The sequence below is a fragment of the Pseudopipra pipra genome, chromosome 3 (genome assembly GCF_036250125.1).
Source record: "Pseudopipra pipra isolate bDixPip1 chromosome 3, bDixPip1.hap1, whole genome shotgun sequence".
In the NCBI taxonomy this organism is placed as follows: domain Eukaryota; kingdom Metazoa; phylum Chordata; class Aves; order Passeriformes; family Pipridae; genus Pseudopipra; species Pseudopipra pipra.
This window is the reverse complement of record NC_087551.1, coordinates 36,526,155-36,548,082: the sequence shown is the minus strand read 5'-3', so window position 1 is coordinate 36,548,082 and position 21,928 is coordinate 36,526,155. Positions and strand designations below refer to the sequence as shown.

Here is a 21,928-nt window from a genome sequence, read left to right as displayed (position 1 = left end):
CAGTTTGCTAAAGAATAGCCTAAAAATCCTTCTCAGTGTAAGCACCACACCCAAGAATCTGCATATTCAATTCAGATAGGTTGATCAGTACTACACACAAGATACTATTGTAAAACATACCTATCCTGGCAAATGTGAACAGAATCAGTGACACATGCACAGAGGGGTTATTAGATAGCAAAGGCAGCTGCAAGTATTGCTCATCTGGGGGCTGTTTGATAAACATTCTTTGGAAACACCCTTTTTGCAATAGTTTTGAGTGCCTGAAAATACTAATTTGAAAGGGGAAAAAGTCAGCTAGCTATCTGCTAGCTGACATTGGACTAGACACAAGCTTGAAACATCAATAAATCAAACAATCCCACTAGCCAAAAACCACTATCAGAGTGCTGGAAGGCAACACTTGCCACAAACACCATGCTTGTGCACCTGACACAAATCCACCAGGTAACACAACACTGTGCCATGGTCCAGATGATACTACTGGAAAACTTACAGAAAACTAATCAATAATATCGAAGAGGACACATTTAAAACACACTGATTGAACAGTGTTTCTAATAGGACATCTATGGTAATTTTAAGGTCAATCATGTCAGCACTTCCCCCATCTATGCAAAATTACTTACTGCCTCTTGCCTTCTATAGCTTTTAACTATCATAACAGTCACCTAAAGTATTTCGGATAAAGAACAGAACAGAGCTAGCAACAATATTCATACAAGTACCTGACTACAGTTTTATGATTTTTTTTTTCCTTAGAGCTCTGAACAGTGAAACAATTTTTAAAGGTGTAACTCTTAGAAAGGTATATTTTGGACCCAGACTCGTAAACTCTAATCCTTAAAGTTGTTCATACACTCAAGTCTTCTCCCTTTGAACCTTCCCACAGCACAAGAACTCTTTAGCTTGTTATATTCTGTCCATGCACAACAGCTTTCAAATCACATATAAAGCATGGAGAAGGAGCATTGATAATAATATTTAACAGCAATTTTTCTTCTGGAATTGCATTGCTGTACTAGTGAGAAGCCCCTAGGGAACATTCACGTATTGAGCTGATTCACTAGATAGTAAGAAGCAATCTTTTTTTCCTGGAGTTATGGCAGAGTTTTGATAATTTAATGAAGTAATTTGGCAAAACAGTAATGACTTATGCTGGTCTTCAGAAAGTTGTATTGATGACTACTTCATCAGCCTTTTTGCAACGTGACCTCTAATGACAGGATTAAAGAGAGATGTTCTTTTTAAACAAAAAGATTATTTTCTTGCTGAATTTAAATAGCACAATAAAGTTTATCAGCTAAGACTTCAAGTTTACAGTGTGTAACCAGCACTACCAAAACTGAGCTAACGGAACTGGGTGTTACAAACTCTGGTTTAGTCTATATACCTGCTAACTTAGAAGCTTATCTAAAGCTAAGTGAAGCCAACAATTGAGGAAACACGGAATCTCCAAAAAGACTCTGAAAATGATACAAAGCCCCGCTCAAGTGCTTACACAGGGACATCCTGAACCAGAACCTTTTTCCTCTGGTAAGTTTGATCAAATAAGTTCCCTGCTCCTAGGTTTGCAGCCCATCTCACTGGTTTGCCTGAAAAGTATATAAAGGACTTGACCAATCAAGGGATAAGGATCTGCAGTTCTTCCATTTTCCTGGCACATGGGACTCTTCCAGAAAAAATGTGCATATTTAATATATCCATTTTTCACTTAATTTCAAATTCATTCTAACTTAAAACTCTGGGGTTTTTCCTTTCTCTTTTAGAAAAAAAATGCCAACAGCCTAATAGGAAACATGAATGTACCAACTTACATTTTCAGCAAAACCAAAAAGGAAAGCAGATTTGCTTGTTCTTAAAATGAAAGCGAAAATACAACTCCTCATTATAAGAAAGAAAAAAAAAGACATTCCTTGCTTTTTAAAACCTTTGTGTAGAGCACAAAGAGCAAGAATAAATGTGTGCCACGTGTGCTAGCCCAGGAAGCGTACGCTTCAGTGTGACACACATGCATATACGTAAGTAGAACATGCAAGTAAGAAATCACTGCACGTGAAACTAAGATGGAGGAACAAGAGTGCATCTTTCTCCATTTTAGATCTATGTAAGTTGACTTATGTTTTTTATTTTCAGAGCATGTCTCCATTAGTCAAGGGCAGACTAGACGTTAGTATAACAACTAGAACGGTTAAATTAATTTTAGACACATCGAGACAGCAGTTCAAACCCCGCTGCCTCACCTACAGCCAGCAGTACTCCTGTAACCGCTAAGACTGGTTTGCATTACTGCAACTTTACCTGGCAGTGGACGTGCATAGGGAAAAAAACATTTGAGGAAAGCAGACTGGAATTACAATTAACAGCATATTGTGAATGGCTTTCTATACTGGTACTAAATACGAAAGTATTTAAAGCAGCTCTGAAATACTGACATGTGCATGTAAGAGAACCATCTACCCAAAAAGTCTATGATGACAATCACTGCCTTTTCTTATGACATGATCATGCCAAGTTGTCTATCTCAAAAATACGATGCCTCAGGGAAGAGCAAAGAAGTCTTTCAAGCTATTTCCTCTAGAATAAAAATTAGTTGTCTACTTTAAAGAGATGTTATCTCATGCAACGTTTAGGAAGAAGCCATACACTCCTTTCAACTCTCCCCATCAGATGTGTGTGTGCATAATTTTTTCTGCAGTTTACTTTTATTGCTACCACATTCCAGCATTCATTTTTAGCTCAGGGCAACCACTGTTGTTTCTGAGCTAGCTGTCCAAGTGACTGCCAAGTTGGACAAGAAGCAAGTCGATGCTGCTTTGGCATCATACAGTTGTAAACATTTTCTTTTAACTCTTAGATGAAAAGTCAAAAATACTTTGAGAAAGCTGGATACTACCATTACTTACAAGAAACACATGAAAGGCTGCTTCTTGTCACAATCAGATTCTGTGAACGCTGAGCACATCTTTAAACAGCTCATCAGTCTAGGGAAGAGACACATCTGAACCTATGTGACACACCCCAACTAGGCACAGCTTTGCAATTTCTAGGCTATTTGCTCTCATTTCAATACATAGTGTCAAAAACCTATTTTGAACTCGACTGCAAACAATCCCCCTTTCAAAAATGCATAAATAATTAAAAAGAACTAAAAAAATCAAGGTTTTGATAACCAATTCATTCTCTCACATCTCAGATCTTGTGACTAATTTCTTTCCCCCCCCTCCAACCCCAATTAATTAACAGCTAACAAACTCTGCTCTGAATAACATATTCCTGAGTTTCAGTACGAAAAACATCCAGCAGCTAGCCATTTTCTTGTTTAATAAATCCATTCATGTTTGCAAGACCTAAACCTAGTTCAAGGAGCCATTATATCACAGACTTTATGAAGGTGACTGAAACTTTGGCTAGACATCAGAAATTTTTGAGCATGTAGTACAGGTATTGCTGAATCAGAACAAGATCAAGGGTATAGTCTGAGGCAGCATATGACAGAATAAACACATTATTTTACACATTCACCTGTGGCCTAACAAATAAAACATTAACTTTACTGAAGTCTATTAATCTCAAGAAACTCCATCCATTTTTCTGTAGTGACAGAATTAGCTCTGATGAACTGCTATTGAAAGACAATATTCAGAAAGACACTTTAGAGCTAGTTTTGACTTTGTTTCATCTCACTTGCAAAACTTTATATTGTTGTAACACCTGCATATGTTAGGTAGGCAACAGGAGTCATTATTCAAGTCCAGAATAAAGACCAATTTATCCCAAAGAGATAGAAGAGATCAAGTGAGGCAGGCAGATCAGGAACAAGAAGAATGTTCAAAGCACAGATATGTCCAGCACTACATTGCTTCAGTGCACAAAACCCCACCAGTGTTTGCTACAGTCATAAGAATATTCAAGAAAGGACAACAAAACCAAAAAGTGACTTTGGGAATACTTACAGAGAACACCTTCCAAATGTGTGAGGTGGTACAGCAGAAATAGAAAAAGCATTTGAAATCTTAATTAATAAGCTGCTACAGAGTACTGCATCTTAACCAACCAAACACACACATTAAGCTTCTGTAGTTACAGTAAGATTGGAGGAGCAATAAGAAATCAATAGATCAAGGTGTAGTTTGCTCTTCAGTGCTCTTAAGGCTGCCTTTGTTTATGGCACAAACTTTATGAACTGTAAAATCAGATTTCAACTGTTATTCTCTTTAAAATAATGCAGACTTTGTGTGATTGTTTACAGTAACAAGAGATCACCTGTCAGTGATGCTCTAAAGTAGATCTGTAAAGCATATGACTCACTGATGGAGTAGGCCAAAGAACTCATTTTAGTGACCTCTCTTTCCTCACCAGAGCACATCACTGGCACACTGCCAACCACTACAAGGTCCAAAAGTGCACCCAGCAGTGAAAAAAAGAAAGCTCTAGCTAAGCATCACTTACTGAATGCCTGAGCAGCTAAGAAAAAGCACTAATAGCTATAGCTATTGATTCTGCTATTCCTAACTCTGCATGGCTTGCATAGGCTTTAGACTAAAACATTTTTTAAAATGAGAATATTTAGAAAAACAGTGGGCTTGGTGAATGGAAGATAAAAAAATTCCAGTTCCAAATAAAAAGTGGCCATATACAGATCACTAATATGGAGGTATCAGGCAGCATTGGTGTGAGGACTTCAGTCAGCAGTTGTCAGCTGGTCCATGGTAACTGCTTAACCCCAAGGATCTGCACACTGAAGACTTCTCTAGATCGTGCACTGCAGTTGCCACATATCAAGTGATCAGCAGTGGCATTGCTAAACACACTGTTGTTGGGGCAGGAGGAAGAGGAAAAGGGAGTACAAAGACTTCACACACTGCAATTCCCACGCATTAGCAGTTCAGGAGTAGGAATTGTGTGACCATACAGCAGGCAGACCACACTGAAACTAGATGAGAAGATTTGGTAAGAAGCTGCAAACCTGTTTAGAAGTAGCAACAAGATGCACAACAGAACTGAAGAAGCAGAAAAATGCGATTCTTTAGCATAGGGAACATGGCATAGAAATGATGTCTGGAGGCTTAGAAATCTTACCTCTGTGAATTATATTCTCTGAATAAATCAGCTCCCTCCAACAGTTAGAATAGGAAGTGAGCAAAAATTTGCCGATGAAATGAGTGAATGAGAACAGATTCACGCAGTGCAGACATTACATATTTTGCTGTATGGCATACACTGGTAGATTGGGTGGAGGGGTGGTGTTAATGCAAGAGACACGTAGCGTATTTTGGTACTGTATTTGATAAAATTATTATCTAAAATAATTTCCTTGCATTAATTTGCCACTTCCATCATTCCCACAAATGAATAAAACTTGGTAATTAATTTCCCAATTTGGTTGCATTCTGCAACGGTAGGAAGTCCCTTAAACAGAACAAGAAGCTTTTTCCTTTAACTCTCCATTACCTGGGGAATTGACAAAAATACAATGCATACTTTTCAAAACTGCCATGTTTGATGATAGCAAGGCTAGCTGCTTACTAAGAGGAAACAATGTCAACCAAAACACATAAACCCACAATTTCTCTGGCAACTATCTGTGAATCTCAAACCAGTTCTCGTTCTATTTTATTGTCTAGACTACAATTTATGTGATAGCAGGTAAACAGACTTTGTTCTTTAAGCCACTGAAAACAAGATGTAAGTTTAAGGGCAAACGTTTCACCAACACGTTTGTTTTATCAACAGCATCATTTTACCAGATACCTCCTAGAGGTAAATCAAGACCAGTTCAACTTTTACAGTAGAAGAACAAGTACGTGTTATGTGGATATGTTTGTTTAAACTGCATCTGAACCCTTGGCGCTAGCAACATTTTCACAAAACTATCACAGTTGCCAGCTTTAGCAACAACATGTGGCCCCTTGGATGTATTTTAATTTTAGCTTAGCCTCTTCAAACAATTGGATTTGAAAACATAACGCTAATTCTGATAAATGCAAAGCTGTCTCCTGAAAAGAAAATACCATTCCCTTGCTCTGAGCACAGGACTCCTTTCCACAAACTCTAAATCAAAGATAAAATACTTGGGAGGGTAGTGTTTAAAAGAAGTAAGTAGTCATATTGCAACTTATTTCCTGACATGCTCATTCAGCTAATTGTGCCTAAGTAAGTACCTGGTTCCAAATGTCACAGCTGGCCAATCAAACAAGTCACTGGAATCATCAGCACACCTGCTACGTAGGAGACAAGAAGGCACGGCCATAGATTTGAGAGTACAACTTGTTGGAATGCCTTTACAGGCATTGTAAAATTAAGTGATAAGTTGCTTCTCATTTCTGGGGCAGGACATTTTTTATGCTTTGCATCTGCCCAGAACAAGGGTCAACCCTAGAGTGTTTCACTGCAAGTATAACCCAAGTTTCTAAGACATCTTAGACCTGCTACAACAACTTCCCTAGTCCTCCAACAGATGTACTAATAAATTCTCCACAAGAACACGCTGGAAATATTTGATGTCATCCACAGGCATTCTAGCAACTCTGGTGTGATGAACAGAAAGAACCATCGTGGAATACGTAAGAGTATAGTGTTGAAATAAGGATCAGAAGCTCCAGTTACGGAAAGCTGATATTAGCAGGGGCCAGACCAAGTGTGTTGTGACTTTTCTTTCTGGACTTGTACCACTACAAAAAGCACAAGGGTCACACTCTAATTTACCAGCAGTAACAAAAGCATCACAAATATGCTCACATACATAATAAGATTATGTAATAACATTAAATTATTTAATAATTTAATAATACATTTACTTAATAGCTCAGTACCACTGAAAGAAAATATTCCTATTTTCCTCTCTCATTCTGAGAAATTGTTCTTTGTGCTTACCCTGTCCTGGGCTCTCCTATACACCAAGGCCCTCTAAGCCAATGAAGTTCAGTTTTATTTTCTAAAACTGCAGCAAGTAAATCCAACAGAAAATAGTTTCCCGCCACTCCGATGAGTTTAATCAACTTACAGAACTGTTCAAGTGCCAGAGACAGGGCATGGGAGGAGACATGGGGAGCACAGCCATCAACAGGAAAGGGAAGAAAGGAGGAAGAAAAACTCCTTACTTCATCAGAAGCAACAAGCTGTTAGAAATGGCAGAACTGGCCAGGAAATTCAAGACTGAGATAACACCATAATTTTTCCCTTTTCTTGATCCTTTACCGAGTGGATTCAAAACAACCAATAAATACATTAAGAAATGTGCACACAGAAATTCATGGTTTGCCTCTCTGTCTCTCCTCCAAAACTTCCTAGCATTAAACATACACACTCACCTAGGTGCCCTTCAAGTTTCAAGAACAAAGTCGTAAAGGACGAACTGAGTCACTATGTTCTATGACCCACAAAGCCAGGCACTCACGCCACAGCACCAAATCAGATTATTTTAAAAATACATGATCTAAGGGGGAAAAAAAATTTCATTTGTGAAAACATTATTTAAAAATATGTTGGTTTACTTCAAAATTAAATTCTGTGAAGTTCAAGGTATTGATTTGTCAGCTTTGCAAGGACTTGTTTTTGAAAACACCAGTTTATGTGCAGTTCTCATTGGATAACTCAAACCTTCAGCGTCTGCACTCTCCGGGGAATGGTATGCTCTTCCAAAATATGTTTATTTAAGACCAAATTTAAATTGTGCATTCAACAAAAGCACATACATAACAATACTTACAAGAAGCCTGCACATGTTGCAGGCATTTTATGCTACTGTATCTCTTAACTTTAAGAAAACACCGTGCATGGCTTTAGCTCATTGTGCTGTACTCTACAGCACTACTGAACTAGAGATGTTAAGAAAAACATCTCCTCAGATCTGTGTTGTTTTAACGTAGGCATTTAAGAGTACTGTGCTTGCAGGCTAGACTCGTCTGGTTGTTTTTGTTTTTCTCTTTTGCTGGAATAAGGCCTCTACGCAGAGAAAAAAAATTATAAATAAATAAACAAACAGCTAAACATAAGATTCCATTGACACAGCAATCTTGAAAGCAAGGGCAGGCGAGTCCTCTAGCAGCTCGTTTTAGCCGAAGAGCCCGAGTTGTGGCGGACTACAGGGATCCCCCCACGTGCATCCTGCAACTCGCGCTCGGCTCCGCGCAGCTCCCGGCGCTGCGGCCCGGGAGGGTTCCCGCCGACACAGCCGGGAAGGGGATCCTGGCCCCGCGGCGATGCTGCGGGAGCAGCCGAGCGCGGCCCCATCCCGGCGCCCCCCCCCCAACGCGAAGGGTGGGAAGCCTGAGGGGGAGGGAGGACCCGATCCCGGGCGCGTTCCTCCTGCCAGGGGCCAGCTCCGGGCGACGAGGAGGGCGCCTTCCTCCTCCTCCCCCGGCGCCGGGACAAAGAAGGCGCGGGAGGGCAGCGGGGCAGCGGAGCCTTTCCCGGTGAGAGCCCCACAGCCCCCGCCGACTCCGGCCCCGCGCCTCCCCGGTCGCTGGGGGGAGAACCGTGGCGGGCACAAGCGCCCGGCGGGGCCGCCCGCCTCAAGGTGACATCCGCGGCCTCCTCCGAGCCCCCGGCCGCCTCCTCCTCCTCCTCACCTGGCACCTGCAGACGATGTCGGCGTCCTGCGCCAGCAGATCCACCACCTTGCCCTTGCCCTCGTCGCCCCACTGTGCGCCCAGCACGACGGTGACCCTGTTGCCGGGGCGGCGGGCGGCGCACTCGCCGTTGGGGATGGCGGGGCCGCCGTGCTCCGCCATGGCTCGCGCTGCCCGCTCCGGCGCCGCTCCAGGCACATGCGGCAGCGCGCGGCGGCTCCGCTCCCCCCGCCTCCGCCTCCTCCTTCCCCTCCCCGCCGGGCGGGCGGGCGGTGCCGCCGCTCCCGCGTCCAGGTGGTGCCGCCGCCTACTGGCTTGGCCTGCCCCGCTGCTCCCCGCCAGCCCGACCACTGCCCTCAGCCGGAGCTCCCCTCGCACTCCCGTGAAAAACCAGAGCCGCCGCCGCCGCTGCCCCCGGACGCCGTTTTTCTCCTGCCACTCCCTCCGCGCCTCGCGGCCGCGACTACACTACCCAGCGTGCCGCGCGGCCTCCTCCGCGGCGAGACCCGCAGGGAGGCGAGCGCAGTGCACGCTGGGGCGCGTAGTCCCCTTTCTGCCACCTGCGGCAGGACAGCGCCCCGGCGGCTGCCCCAGGCGGCCCCGCGGCGGCGGAGGCTGAGCCGGGCGGGAGGGAGGGGTCAGGGGCGGCCATGCCAGGGCAGCCGGGACTGGTTAGAGGCGGCGCCCAGCAGAGGTGGAAGGAGGGGGCCGGGGGCGCAGATGTTGTGCATGTTCCCCAGAGGCGGCTCCCGTTACCCCTCGGGTTTCAGCTGCCGCGGGACCTGCGGCCCCTGTCGCGGGTGTCAGCCCTGCGTGTGTGTGTGTGCGCAGCGTGTCAGAGCATCGCCCGCGTGGTTAGTGTTGCTGGATTAATGATCACAGGAGTGTAAATTACAGTTTGGGGAGCCAGGGGGTGAATGTAAAAGGCCATTTTCCCCAGAGACACCGGAACATGGCCCCAAGCCTATTCATGAGACCATAGCAGAGAAAAGCTTTCATCATGTGTACTTAGAAGTGGAACTGACGTTTCAGTGGCTGTTTTCATTCTTTCCTGCTTCACAGAACCAACAACCCTGGGGGAAGATTTTTTTTTCCTTGGTAAAGTAGCTATTAAAAAGACATAAAAATCTGAATGATGTAATTATTGCTAAGACAGTTATTCAAAGACCTGAGTCACTGAACAGTCACAGTCTGCAGCTGTCTGGCGGGCTGTAGTGCTTGATTTTAGTTGCTTCTTTGCTCCTTCAGATTTACTCCAACCAAGAAGTTGGGAATCTGTAAAAGACAATGGAGAAAAGTTTAACTGTGTCTTGTAAAGCTAGGGAGACATATAACAGATAATTAAATACAAAGTTGTCAGCATTTCTAAAACAACTGAAAATATCTAAATCCTGAATGTCAGTGCAAAGAGATGCTATGACCAAGTAGTCAGTTCAGAACAAAGATGCTGAACAATTGCAAATGATGGGAGGCAATTGTGTGTATACACTTCAAAGACCGTAGTTCCTTAAAAGTACCTTAATAGTCCATATTTTGTCTGCTTATCCTAAAAAAAATACATAGACATGGTTTCTGTATCACTGCACAGAGCTTGTGGGAGTCACTAAAAGCCACAAGGAGCTGCTGAAATCAGTTTCTCCAGTCTTGTTGACACAATGGCAAACTTTGTTTTACTGCACTCACTTCTGAGGCCATGGATCATCTCACCACTCCCCAAACAATGGTCAAGATTAATGTTTCAGGATATGATTTTCCAGTATAGCTGAATCATATTAACACCTCACCGTTGCCAATACAAATATTCCCTTGGATCTCAAAATAAATTTGAGCCTCTCTTAGTGTCCTAGTAATGTGGTATTAATGTAATGCCACTTTCCAAAGAGTCTCAGGCACAGGAATCCATTGTTCTGCTATTTTTTAGTGTAGAAGAGCTCTAAGATTATGTCTTGATATAGTTTCTTGATAGGGAAGAAAGCTATAAATACTTCACTTCCAGAAAACCTGTAAGTGTTAATCTTAATGAAGATCAAATTAATCAATACTGACTGGTACTGTCAAGTTCAGAATTTTTCTTTAATATATGGTATTATGTGCGTCCATCATCCACCCTCTTTTCCTTGCAAACTAAATGGAGGCTTCTAATACTAAATACTAATTGGCTTCCAATACTAAAAGATACTAAATACTCTTTACTGACACAACTCACTAACTGTATTTATAATATAGTTCTAAAACATGGTAACTCTTGACCAAAGTATGAACACAACTGGTGTCTAATGCCCCTTACCAAAAACAGGCATTGCACTTGTGGTTCATTCACTATAGGCAAGAAAACCATCAAGAGCATGCAGTGGTACTGTACTGGGTTTTCCCTCTAACATACATGGACTATATTAACTTTTTTTGCTACTTGGGCAAGCTGAATCTGCTCTGTGAGAGGTCAGGTGGGTATTTAGAGGTGGCACAAAATAGCAAGACTTTATATTCGAGGAATGAAGGAATGTGAGTGCCTCTTCTGGCATTAGCAAGATGGTATATAGGATTGACTTTGTAAAACTGAACCCATGGCAGAAGTGTACACTGATAAAGTTTAGGTTGTATTGTCTTCGGGATTCTTCAATGCTATTGACTGGGTATGAAAAACTAGAGAGTTACATTTATCACAAATTCACTCTAATTTGGGTACATTCAGGCTTGTCATGTGACTGCATTTCCCGCCTCCCAGTAAGTTACAAGAGACTCAGGAATTTTTTTATAAATGCTGAACAGAAGCAGTATGAGACATGCATTTCACTCAGATGTGTCAAAGATACATGTAGAATTGTTACATCTATATGTTTTCAATTATACTGACAAAGTATCCCACATATTCTGATTGTGCATTTAAAAATTATGTACCAAGTAGTTTAGAGGAGAATTTGGGTAAGATCTCCAGTAAATCAAAAGTAAGCATGAACAAAGAGAAAATGCTGTAACAAGCAAGAAGGCCAGCTAGACTATTGGCTGATGGGTCATAGTGGGCTATTTCTTTCTCCTTAATAGTACTTCTTAATTGTGTTGAAGGACTACTGAATGATGTTAATACTTTTTTGATACTGTTTCTCCTACTGTAAGCAATTTCTGAGTTTCAGGAATAGTGTAGATTGAAGAAATAACCCCTGGCAGTGAAAATGTCAGGGCACGTGGTCTATGGTAAAATTGGTTCTGCCTGTGACAGTGATGTATTACACAGATATTTTACACTGAGGTCTTATCTGCACTAGAACAGTGGTTGCAGAAAAGTAGTCTGTGGGCTAGCTAATCTGCATATGTCCTACAGAACTGTGTTAAACAATAAAATTTTGAAGTTTTTCACTAATCTCATTAAAATATTCAATAAAATGTCAGTTTTACTTCCTGATTATTTACAGCATCTTTAGAGTGTTTTCCTCATTTAATTTGATGTTAAGATGTAGAGTGACTCACAAAAAATATTAGGTATTGATAGTCAAAAGAAGTCTAAGGATCACTGTGCCAGACACGGCTGGCATCTGTAGCACTTCAAACTCTCCAGAATGCTGTCAGCTTAGCTTAGGAGGAAGAGAAATCATTATGCAGTTAGGACATACATAATTTTATTTGGACAGTATGCTAATGTAATTGAACCCTGCTTGTTGCTTGTTATTATTGTTTTTAAATTCTTTTTTCCAGTTAAAATTTCCCTTAATTATTTTTGTTACCTTTTTATTATTGTTAATGGTTTTTATCATTATAAAAATAAGATTAAGAACATAATAAAGTAATGGTTTTATATGTTGTCACAAATTATTTGGACACACTAGCAAGTATTTTCAACCTTTTGGTTAGGTGTATCTAGAATATGAAAGAACTTCATTTATTGAATGGGAATTTCCTGCACAAGATGATTGCTGTCTTTACAGAGCAGAAATGAAATGGAGATTTCTGTATGTATGATACTGTAATTTAAATATATATGTTAAATAGCTTATAATATGTTAAATATTAAAATAAATAATATTAAATATTAAATATTCATTAAATTATTAAATAAAATTATTAAATTATTAAATAAATAATATTAACTATTAATATGTTACAAGTTAGCTTTTATTACAGTGTTCCCCCCTGATTTTCATTGCTTTTTGTGATTTGAGCAGCAACTTATCCTTCAGGACAGGTGTAAATAAGTTCCCTGTTCCTTGATGTTACATGTTAAGTGTGTACAAAGACACCATGTTCTGTCTCTCTCTTAGTCTCTAACAGCATCAGCCACTGAAAGTTTAACAGAATGGATATGTGATAGTTATTGGGTGATTTTTTTTCAGGACTTTTTAGATTTATGAATTTCTCAGAATATGTCTCTCTCAATCAGAGAGAATGAAGCACTATGTAAGAGAAACAAACAAACAAAACAATCCCTAATGAAGTTATAAATCCTTTTTGTTGTTTTTATTCACTAAAACAGGATGTCAAACATCACACAATATTTAACAAAGAAAGATCTTGAATTCACCTTTTTCCTAGATGTGTTTTTTGGTCAGAATAGGTCCTTTATCTAGGTCATTGCAAAAGTGTCAGCTCAAGGCAGGGGAGCACAGTAGCCCCAGTTTACACAGTCTTAATCTGTTTGAAAACAGCACCCTGAGTTCAGAACTTCTTGAAAGTGCAACTAGGGCTGTGGGTGAGAGCTACTGCATCAACAAAAATTCTATTTGATTGTTAAATACAGGTTAGAATAAAGACTTTTATCTCTGTTAACCTGTAACCCATATACCTAAGCTCTGATAAAGCCTTAATTTCTTTTGCTACTAGGTTTTGGGACATTATAGTATGAGACTAAACTGGTGAATGGGGTGAAGTGTGACCTTAAAGGTGGGTGATCGAGATGTGTCAGCTTTCAGAATGACCCATACCACATTCTTAGAGAGCTCAGGGGCTGGGAAATGCACCTTGCCAGTTGTCTGTCATAAAGAGACTTGTTTATATACCTGTTGAGAGAGTCATCTTGTAGTTCTCCAGACTGTCACTGATATTGTACAGTAGTTAGGTTGTCTCACATATATGTAAAAAAAACTTGAGCCAAAAGCTTAGTGAATATTTTACATGCTTTTAGGCTCAAGTTTCTCTCACATTCTTCTTTCTTTTTCCTTTTTTTCTTTTTTTTTTTTTTTTTTTAATTTGGTCCAGTGTGCTTGTAAATAATGCTATAATCATTCAATCTTAGAGGTGTAGATTATCTGTCACTGAAATGCTGAACTGTAGATGTATGCTCTGTTTAATAAAAATGTGAGTTTTTTCTCAGAGGACTCCAAAGTCCTACATTTTCAAGATTTAATCTAAATACATTCTTAGAGGCCCTTATCTCACGTTAACTAGGGTTAAACATTTGTGGTTTGTGTGGTGTTTATTTTTTTAAATTTTAGTTCACCAAAACCAACACTGAACTGTTCATTTGCTGGGCATTAGAGAGCAAAACCACAGGTAAAGTCTAAGGTAAGCTGTGTAAATACATTGTGAGAAAACGAATTGTGTTATTTTCATTGTGTACTCGTGATAGTTTGGATGCAGATGTCTCTGATAGCATCCATTGCCTGTAATGAAATGGAGCTCCAGAACTGAATATGCCATTTACAAAATAACCCATCTTTATTGCTAAAGGTTGTGAAGGAAAACTGCCAAGTAAGAACAGTTTAACTAGAGTAGAGGTGGTTTATTGAATCAATGAATCTGAGATTTCTGGTAGCCTCAGGGTTTTTATTGCAAGATTACGTATTTTATACTTATCCCTTTAACATCCAGCTACTGTTTGCTCCACAGTCCTATCTGCATCCCATACTTTCTCCGGGGACAAAAGGCCACTGCTTATCATGTATAGCTGCAAAATCCCTCAGCTGTCTTACAGGAGTTTTTGTCATGACCACTGAGTGGTTTCATACCTCTTTCTGTATTTTCTAGTATGATTAAAGCTTAAAAACAGTATGGGACACTGTTTACAGATTTTAATCTTACATTAAATGAGAGGTAAGAAACCACTAAGCAGACATTGTTGCTATTAAGTAACAATGAATGTAAGAATGTGAGAAACCTCTCTTAATTTCATGTTTTCTCTTACCAGATGTGATTGCTGAAACTTATTTCATTAACATCAAAACTAATTGTTGCCTATTTGTTTGTGTTCTCTAACTCTCTGAGTTTCCAAGCATGCTCTTGTGTTTGTAAATAGTCTCACTGAACACAGTGAGAATTGGATTATTCATAAATCAAAGCTCTTTCTACAAGTAATAAAGCATCATATAGATGTGTGTATTGATACAAGTAAAACATAAACCAACAGCACCGGGAAGAACAGTGTATCAAAACAAAACATACTTTCAATCAGCTTCACAAACGGGTAAGGTTTTTTTCATTGTAAATACTTTTTTTGGAAATATATAATACTAACAGAGATAATATTTAATGATCTATGTGATTAATTAAAAATCTGACCGTTTGGAATTTAGGATTTTTAGATAATGTTGGATATTGTATATCTATATACGAGTCAAATTCAGAACTCCTTTGTTTGCATATTGAATTAAAATCTATAGAAGGTAAAAAGAGGAGCTTTCTGTACTCTGGTAGAGGTCTAAAAATGAATGTGAATTCAGATGTAGCACTGAACAAAACCACAGCTCGCCATTGCCCAGGGTAAATCAGTGTTTCAAGACAGAATTGCAGAAGGCAGCTCATGAGCAGTAGATTACAGAGAACAGACAAACTTGGGAGTCAGAGTAAAGCTGCAGCTAAAAAACATCTGCTCAAACAAACAGGAATTAAAAATAATTGAACAGAGGGTGCCACTTGTGTGGAGGGTGAGAGAATGTTCTTGAAGTGTGCTAGATAGGACAAGAAAAAATGAGTAGTGAAGTGTAAGAGCACATATTTTAGCACAGCAAGACCTGACAGGAACCCTGGTGGTTGTCAGTCTAGGAAGCCCTACCAGACTTATGATCACCTTATACTCAGAAGCACAAGGAAGAAGGAAAGAAAAAGTCTGATAGTTCCAAGACTACTGAAAAAAGTTCTATAGGTTTTCCAAATAAATCCAGTAGTTTTTAGGTGAAAACAGTAACTTGTATTCTGCTCCTATTATCCATGGAGTCTGACAGTATTTGGCTTGCTTTATTCATTGTGGAGGAAAACATTTATAATGCTAGTCAGGAGTATTTTTAATGGCATGCTTTTGCTTATGAAATATGTATACAAAGTTCTCTTTCTCTAAACATAATAGAAGTAAATAGCAGTAGCTGTATTTTTCGTGGGTTTTGAGTCCCTCTTATAACTCCTGTGAATACAAAGCATCATGTGCTTGTTCTCAAAGCCACGTAACTGTTCAGTTTATTTGTATAGTAGGCTAGTAAGCTCCTTACTTTATTCTGTCAACCCCATGGTAACTTTCTTGCATGTCTTCTGTTTGATTAGTGTTAATATTGCCTGAGAATGTCTTCCTACATTTACCAGATATTACTGCAGAAAGGAGCACTTAATTGCCTTTTTAAATTTTGTTTTGCTGGAAGGAATGCGCCAACTACAGTTACCAAACTTAAACAAAACATGATTGACAAGAAGGCCTTGATTGACAAGAAGGCAGCCTTAATAGCAGCAATCTCTCTCATCCTAGAAGAACTATAGATCAAACTTTTTTTTCTTCTAATTCAGTCACAGTAGTTAAAATTACTTGTGTCTTTTTTTGAAAACTGCAGATTTAGTTTTGTAGTAATATGGATTTTTTTTCCAGCAAATTTGAAGACAATCTGTAGTTACAGAATCACATAATCACAGTATAGTTAGAGTTGGAAGAGACCTCTGGAGATCATCCAGTCCAATCGCCCTGCCAAGGCAGGGTCACCTAGAGTAGGTTACACAGGAATCCAGGTGGGTTTTGAGTGTTTCCAAAGATGGAGATTCCACAACCTCCCTGGGCAGCCTGTTCCAGTGCTTTGCCACCCTCAATGTAAAGACATTATTCCTTGTTTTGAGGTAAAATTTCTTGTGTTTTAGTTTATGGCCACTGCTCCTTGTCCTGTCACTGAGCACCACTGAAAAGAGTCTGGCAGCATCCTCTTAGCACCTGCCTTTGAGATATTTTTACGTAGTGATGAGGCTTCCTCTCAGTCTGCTCTTCTCTAGACTAAATAGGAGCAGCTCCCACAGTCTCTCCTCACAAGAGAGATGCTCCAGACCTCTAATCATCTTTGTGGCCCTCCAATGGACCCTCTCCAGTTAGTCCTTGTCTTTCTTTTACTGAGGAGCCCAGAACTGGACCCAGTACTTCAGATCTGGCCTCACTAGGGCTGAGTAAAGGGGCAGGATCACCTCCCTCAACCTGCTGGTCACACTCCTCCCGATGCACCCCAGGATGCCATTGGCCCTCCTGGCCGCAAGGGCACACTGCTGGCTCATGGTCAACTTGTCATACACCAGGACTCCAAGGTTCTTCTCCATAGAGCTGCTCCCTAGTAGGTCAGCCCCCAGTCTGTACTGGTACTTGAGGTTATTCCCCCCCAGCTGCAGGACCCTGCACTTGCCTTGTTGAACCTCATGAGGTTTCTCTCTGCCCAACTCTCCAGCCTGTCATGGTCCCACTGAATGGCAGCACAGCCTGCAGGTGCATCAGTTACTACCCAGAGTTTCATATCATCAGGCTGAGGGTGCAGGTCATTGATAAACAAGGGTTTCAGAGTTTATAAGACTGTAAGAGTTATAAGACACTTATAAGTGTTTATCAAACTGGAGCCAGTATTGATCCCTGGGGAATGCCACTGACTACAGGCCTCTATCTGGATTCTACTCCACTGACCATGACCCTCTGAACTGTGACACAGCTCTTTAACATTTTACTTGAATGGTGATTAAAATACGCTTCATATTCTAACTCTGATCACTGTCTACAGCTTCTTTTTTCTGCTTTAACTGATGGATCAATTCTTGACCTCCTTGCAAGGCAGTGGATGTTTTAGTGTTGACTTCATCAGATTTAACATTTCATCCAGGATGTTTAATGGGGTTTGATTTCATGCAAACCTAATTCTATTGTATTTCTCACATCTAAGATAAAAGTCTCCCTGCCTTTCCCTCACCCGTGGACATTGCCCACTCCAGCTGCAGCAAGATTGCAGAAGACTTGGAGGCCCTAATTTTAACACAAGAAGCACTTTGCTCTCTGTCATGTCATTACAGAGAGGGATGTGTCTCCTTTATTGGAGAAGGGAGTCTTCTCCTCATATAGGGCACAACAGAGTCTCCATTGTGCACTCTGATACAACAGATGTACTTCCTTGCAAGCTGATCTTTTTAATCTGATAACTTTAAAGAAGTAGTCACGCTTTCTTTAAGTAGTACATATTTTTGGTCAGAGAGAAATTATAAAAGAAGCCTATGATAGATGCTTAGAGTATGTTTTAAAATGAGAAACATCAGCAAATATGGACCTCTCTTTAAATATTAAAATATTTATGCAGTGGAACAACCAAAGCCAGTATGTTAGAAACATTGTTTTAGACAGTGTATACATATCTCATACAAGCAGATTGATTTAAATTGTGTCAAATACTTTTATTCAATAGGAAGCTTTTTAATGATAATTTAAAGTCATACATAATTTAGTATTTTTCTAGAACAGATCCACTCTCCATCAGTGAAAGCAAGGTAAATTTAAATCTGAATGTGTTCTTTGGCCTTATATCTTAATTTAGCTCCTCCATTTTTTTTATTTTTATGGAAAACAATTTTGACACAAACTCAGGCTGATTATGGGAGACTTTGGCAGACAAACCTATTATTAATTTCTTTGAATTTCTGTGCTTGTTTGAAATTTTTAAAATGTGTGTGGCATACAATGATTTTGATTAAACATTCCATTGGTACAGTAAACTAATATCGTTTTGCTTATAAAATTCCTTATTTTATAGCATCTGCCAAATTTAATATAAAGAGATGATAACATACATTCTTTCCTACCTCACCCCCTCTTTGAGAGAGTGTGATCGTGTGGGGAAATATGAAAGCTTTAAATAATTTTAAAGAGTGCCCTTGCTAACAAACTGAATTCATAAGTAGTTTGCAGTCTGCTAAAAATGATTGAACTTCACAGCTGTGGAGGCAAGCCTTATATTTTCCCTGTGCAAGTTCTTCTACTCAGCCACCTCTGAGCAAGCAGCTGTATGATTACTCAGCTTGCCCTATTCTAAGGATGGATTGCAAGTCTTGGCATTTTGATTTGAGTAGATGAATAGGAAACTGCAGGGTGCAAACTGTAGGATGTAAACTTGCAGCGTGTCAGCTGTTTTATGATAATTGCCTCTGTGCACATCCTTACACTGCTATACTTTGTGGTAAATGTGGTGAGTCTATCTCACTGAATGTTTATTCCTCTTGCACGTACCCTGAGATGGAAATATCAGGTATTTGTCTTCCTGACTGAAACAGCAGTATGTCAGCGATGTGCCAGTCATGGAAGCATACATGATGCATGTTGAAATAACAGCTTTGTAACATTTCCTTGACAAAAAATTCAACAGTGACTAACCTCTCCTCCCCTGCTGCAGTAGAACAATCTGTATATAGCTGCATGGCCCACAAGAATGGAAAAAGACTGAGGAAGGACTTCTGAGAGAAGTGTGATGTCATCAGAGGATAAAAAATTCTTCTGCATAAATTCTTACTCTTTCCCCCTTTATTTCTGAGACAGAAGGTTCTGCTTCCCTCAGAGAATCACAGAATCTCAGAATGGGTCAGGCTGGAAGGGACCACAGGGGGCCATATGGTTCCAACCTCCCTGTTCAAGCAGGGTCATCCTAGAGCACATGGCACAGGATTGTGTCCAGAAGGTATCTCTAGTCAGGGAGACTCCACAACCTCTCTGGACAATCTGTTCCAGTGCACGGTCACCTGCACAGTAAAAAAGTTCTTCCTCATGTTCAGGTGGAACTTCCCATGCATCAGTTTCTGCCCATTGCTTCTTGTCCTATTGCTTGGCACCACTGAGCAGAGCCTGGCTCCATCCTCTTGGCACCCTCCCACCAGATACTTACAGACACTGAGGTTCCCCCTCAGTCATCTCTTCTCAAGGCTGAACAGGCCCAGCTTCCTCAGCCTTTCCTCATAAGAGAGATAATCCAGTCCCTTAATCATCTTTGTTACCCTCTGCTGGACCCACTCCAGGAGCTCCATGTCTCTCTTGTACTGGGAAGCACAGAACTGGACACAGTACTCCAGGTGCAGCCTTACGAGGGCTGAGTAGAGGGGCTGGATCACCTCCCTCAACCTGCTGGTAATGCTCTTCCTAATGCACCCCAGGATAACATTGGCCTTGTTGGCCACCAGGGCACACTGCTGGCTCAGGGACAGCTTGTTGTCCACCAGGATCCTCAGGTCCTTCTCTGCAGAGCTGCTTTCCATCAGGTCAGCACCCAGCCTGTACTGGTGCACGGGGTTATTCTTCCCCAGGTGCAGGACCCTGCATTTGCCTTTGTTGAATTTCAGAAGGTTCCTCTCTGCCCATCTTTCCAACCTGTCAGGGTCCTTCTGGAGGGCTGCACAGCACTCTGGGGTATCAGCCACTGCTACCAGCTCTGTCAGCAAATTCACAGAGGAGACACTTTGTCTCTTCATCCAAGACACTGATGAATAAGGTATACAATACTGGGCCCAGTACTGAACCTTGGGAGACACCACTAGTGACAGGCCTCCAACTAGACCCTTTGCCACTGATTTTGATCCTCTGGGATCTGCCATTCAGCCAGTTCTCAATCCACTTCACTGTCCGCTCATTCAGTCCACACTTGCTGAGTTTGCCCATGAGGATGTTGTGAGAGACTGTGTTTAAAGCCTTGATGAAGCTGAGGTAGACAATATCCTCTTCTTTCCCCTCATCCATCCAGGCAGTTGTTTCATTGTACAAGGTAATAAGGTTGGTCAAGCATGATTTACCTTTAGTGAATCCACGCTGACTACTCCCGGTCACCTTCTTGTCATCCCTATGGATAGAAGTTGCGTCTAGAATGGGGTGCTCCATCACCTTTCCAGGGATGAGGTGACTGAGTCAGTTGTTGTTGCCTGTTCAAATCAAAAAGAAATAAAGAGTACAAGAGTAGCTTGCAGCACTTGCATTACCTAATTCAATATTGTTACCCTATCTTATGTGTACACTATCTTGTCACAAGGGGAAATACTATCACAGTGATAAATTAGTATTTCTTTAAAAACTATCAATTTGTGTCTCTTTTTTACTTGTTAGAAGTTAATTTTGTGGCTATATGATCCTGAAAGTGCAGATGCTTCCAAACTGATCACACTGCAATTATTCCATCACAAGTATGTTGAAATGATGCCACTTAAGAAATAAATGCATGTCTCGTGAAAATTTACCAGTTGAAAGTGGAAATGTCTTATTGAAATATACTGCCTGTGTACATCTTTACTTATTTTTCTTTTACTGTGTTAGGAAAAATAAATTTGCAGGGGTTTCTTTTCTGTTAATACTGCAGTAATAACACAGGTATAATGAGTGAGGTGAAGCCTATTATCTATTTCATAGGGATAGAATAATTAGTAAGTTTTAGTGATTCAGTATGACAGTCAAACAGAAGTCTCTCCTCAGATCTACTCATGCACCTGCATGGCAAACTGTTGGAAAAACGTTTAAGCAAAAGCATTGTGGAAGTCATGATATATGATAAACAGGGATGCCAATTTGATTGTTTAATTTAGACCTAAAATGTGACAACGTGTTGTACAAACTGATCTATAGAGATTGATCTCTGGACTGAATGGATTGAAGAGATTATCCCCCATGGATTAGTTGTAGGGATTAATATATACAATAAATTTTGTTAGGAATGGGTTTCTGACCTAAACAGTTGGCAGAAAGTAACTAGTCTTTGGCACAGTATCTGTCACAAGGTATGCATTCATGCCGCAACAATTTATTTTAATTTTTTCTTTATTCTTAAGCTGCCATAATTTTGTATTTTTGGGGGGTTTTTTGGTTTTTTTTTTTTAACCTTTGTTACTATCTCAAAAAAAAATATTAATAGTATTTTGAAGTCGTTTTTGTTGCCTTTACTAGATGTTAGGAAAGTGCTTTTGTTTTCTGTCTGCTGCTGTGTAAAGAATGCAGCGAAAACTGAACTTGGCTGTGAGTGTTGGGTATTCTGAAATTATTAGATTGAGTAAATATGATTTCAATAGTATGTCATTGTTTGAAAATTTATTTTATAATATCAAAGCTGATTCCAACTTAAGAATTTCAAAAAAGAAATGTAATATACTGCCTTAAGATAGCTGGACAAAAATATAATTAATAATAACCTTTA

At 40.3% G+C, this 21,928-nt stretch overlaps 1 protein-coding gene across 1 annotated transcript in view; it reads right to left on the bottom strand.

Moving 5' to 3' along the window:
- The window catches only part of ADSS2 (adenylosuccinate synthase 2), a 36,875-nt gene extending 28,140 nt beyond the window's left edge, over nucleotides 1-8,735 (bottom strand). Inside the window, exon 1 of the mRNA XM_064648654.1 lies at nucleotides 8,574-8,735. Coding sequence (XP_064504724.1) covers nucleotides 8,574-8,735 — 162 coding nt within the window. The remainder of the gene's footprint in view (nucleotides 1-8,573) is intronic.
- Between the last annotated feature and the right edge of the window lie 13,193 nt (nucleotides 8,736-21,928).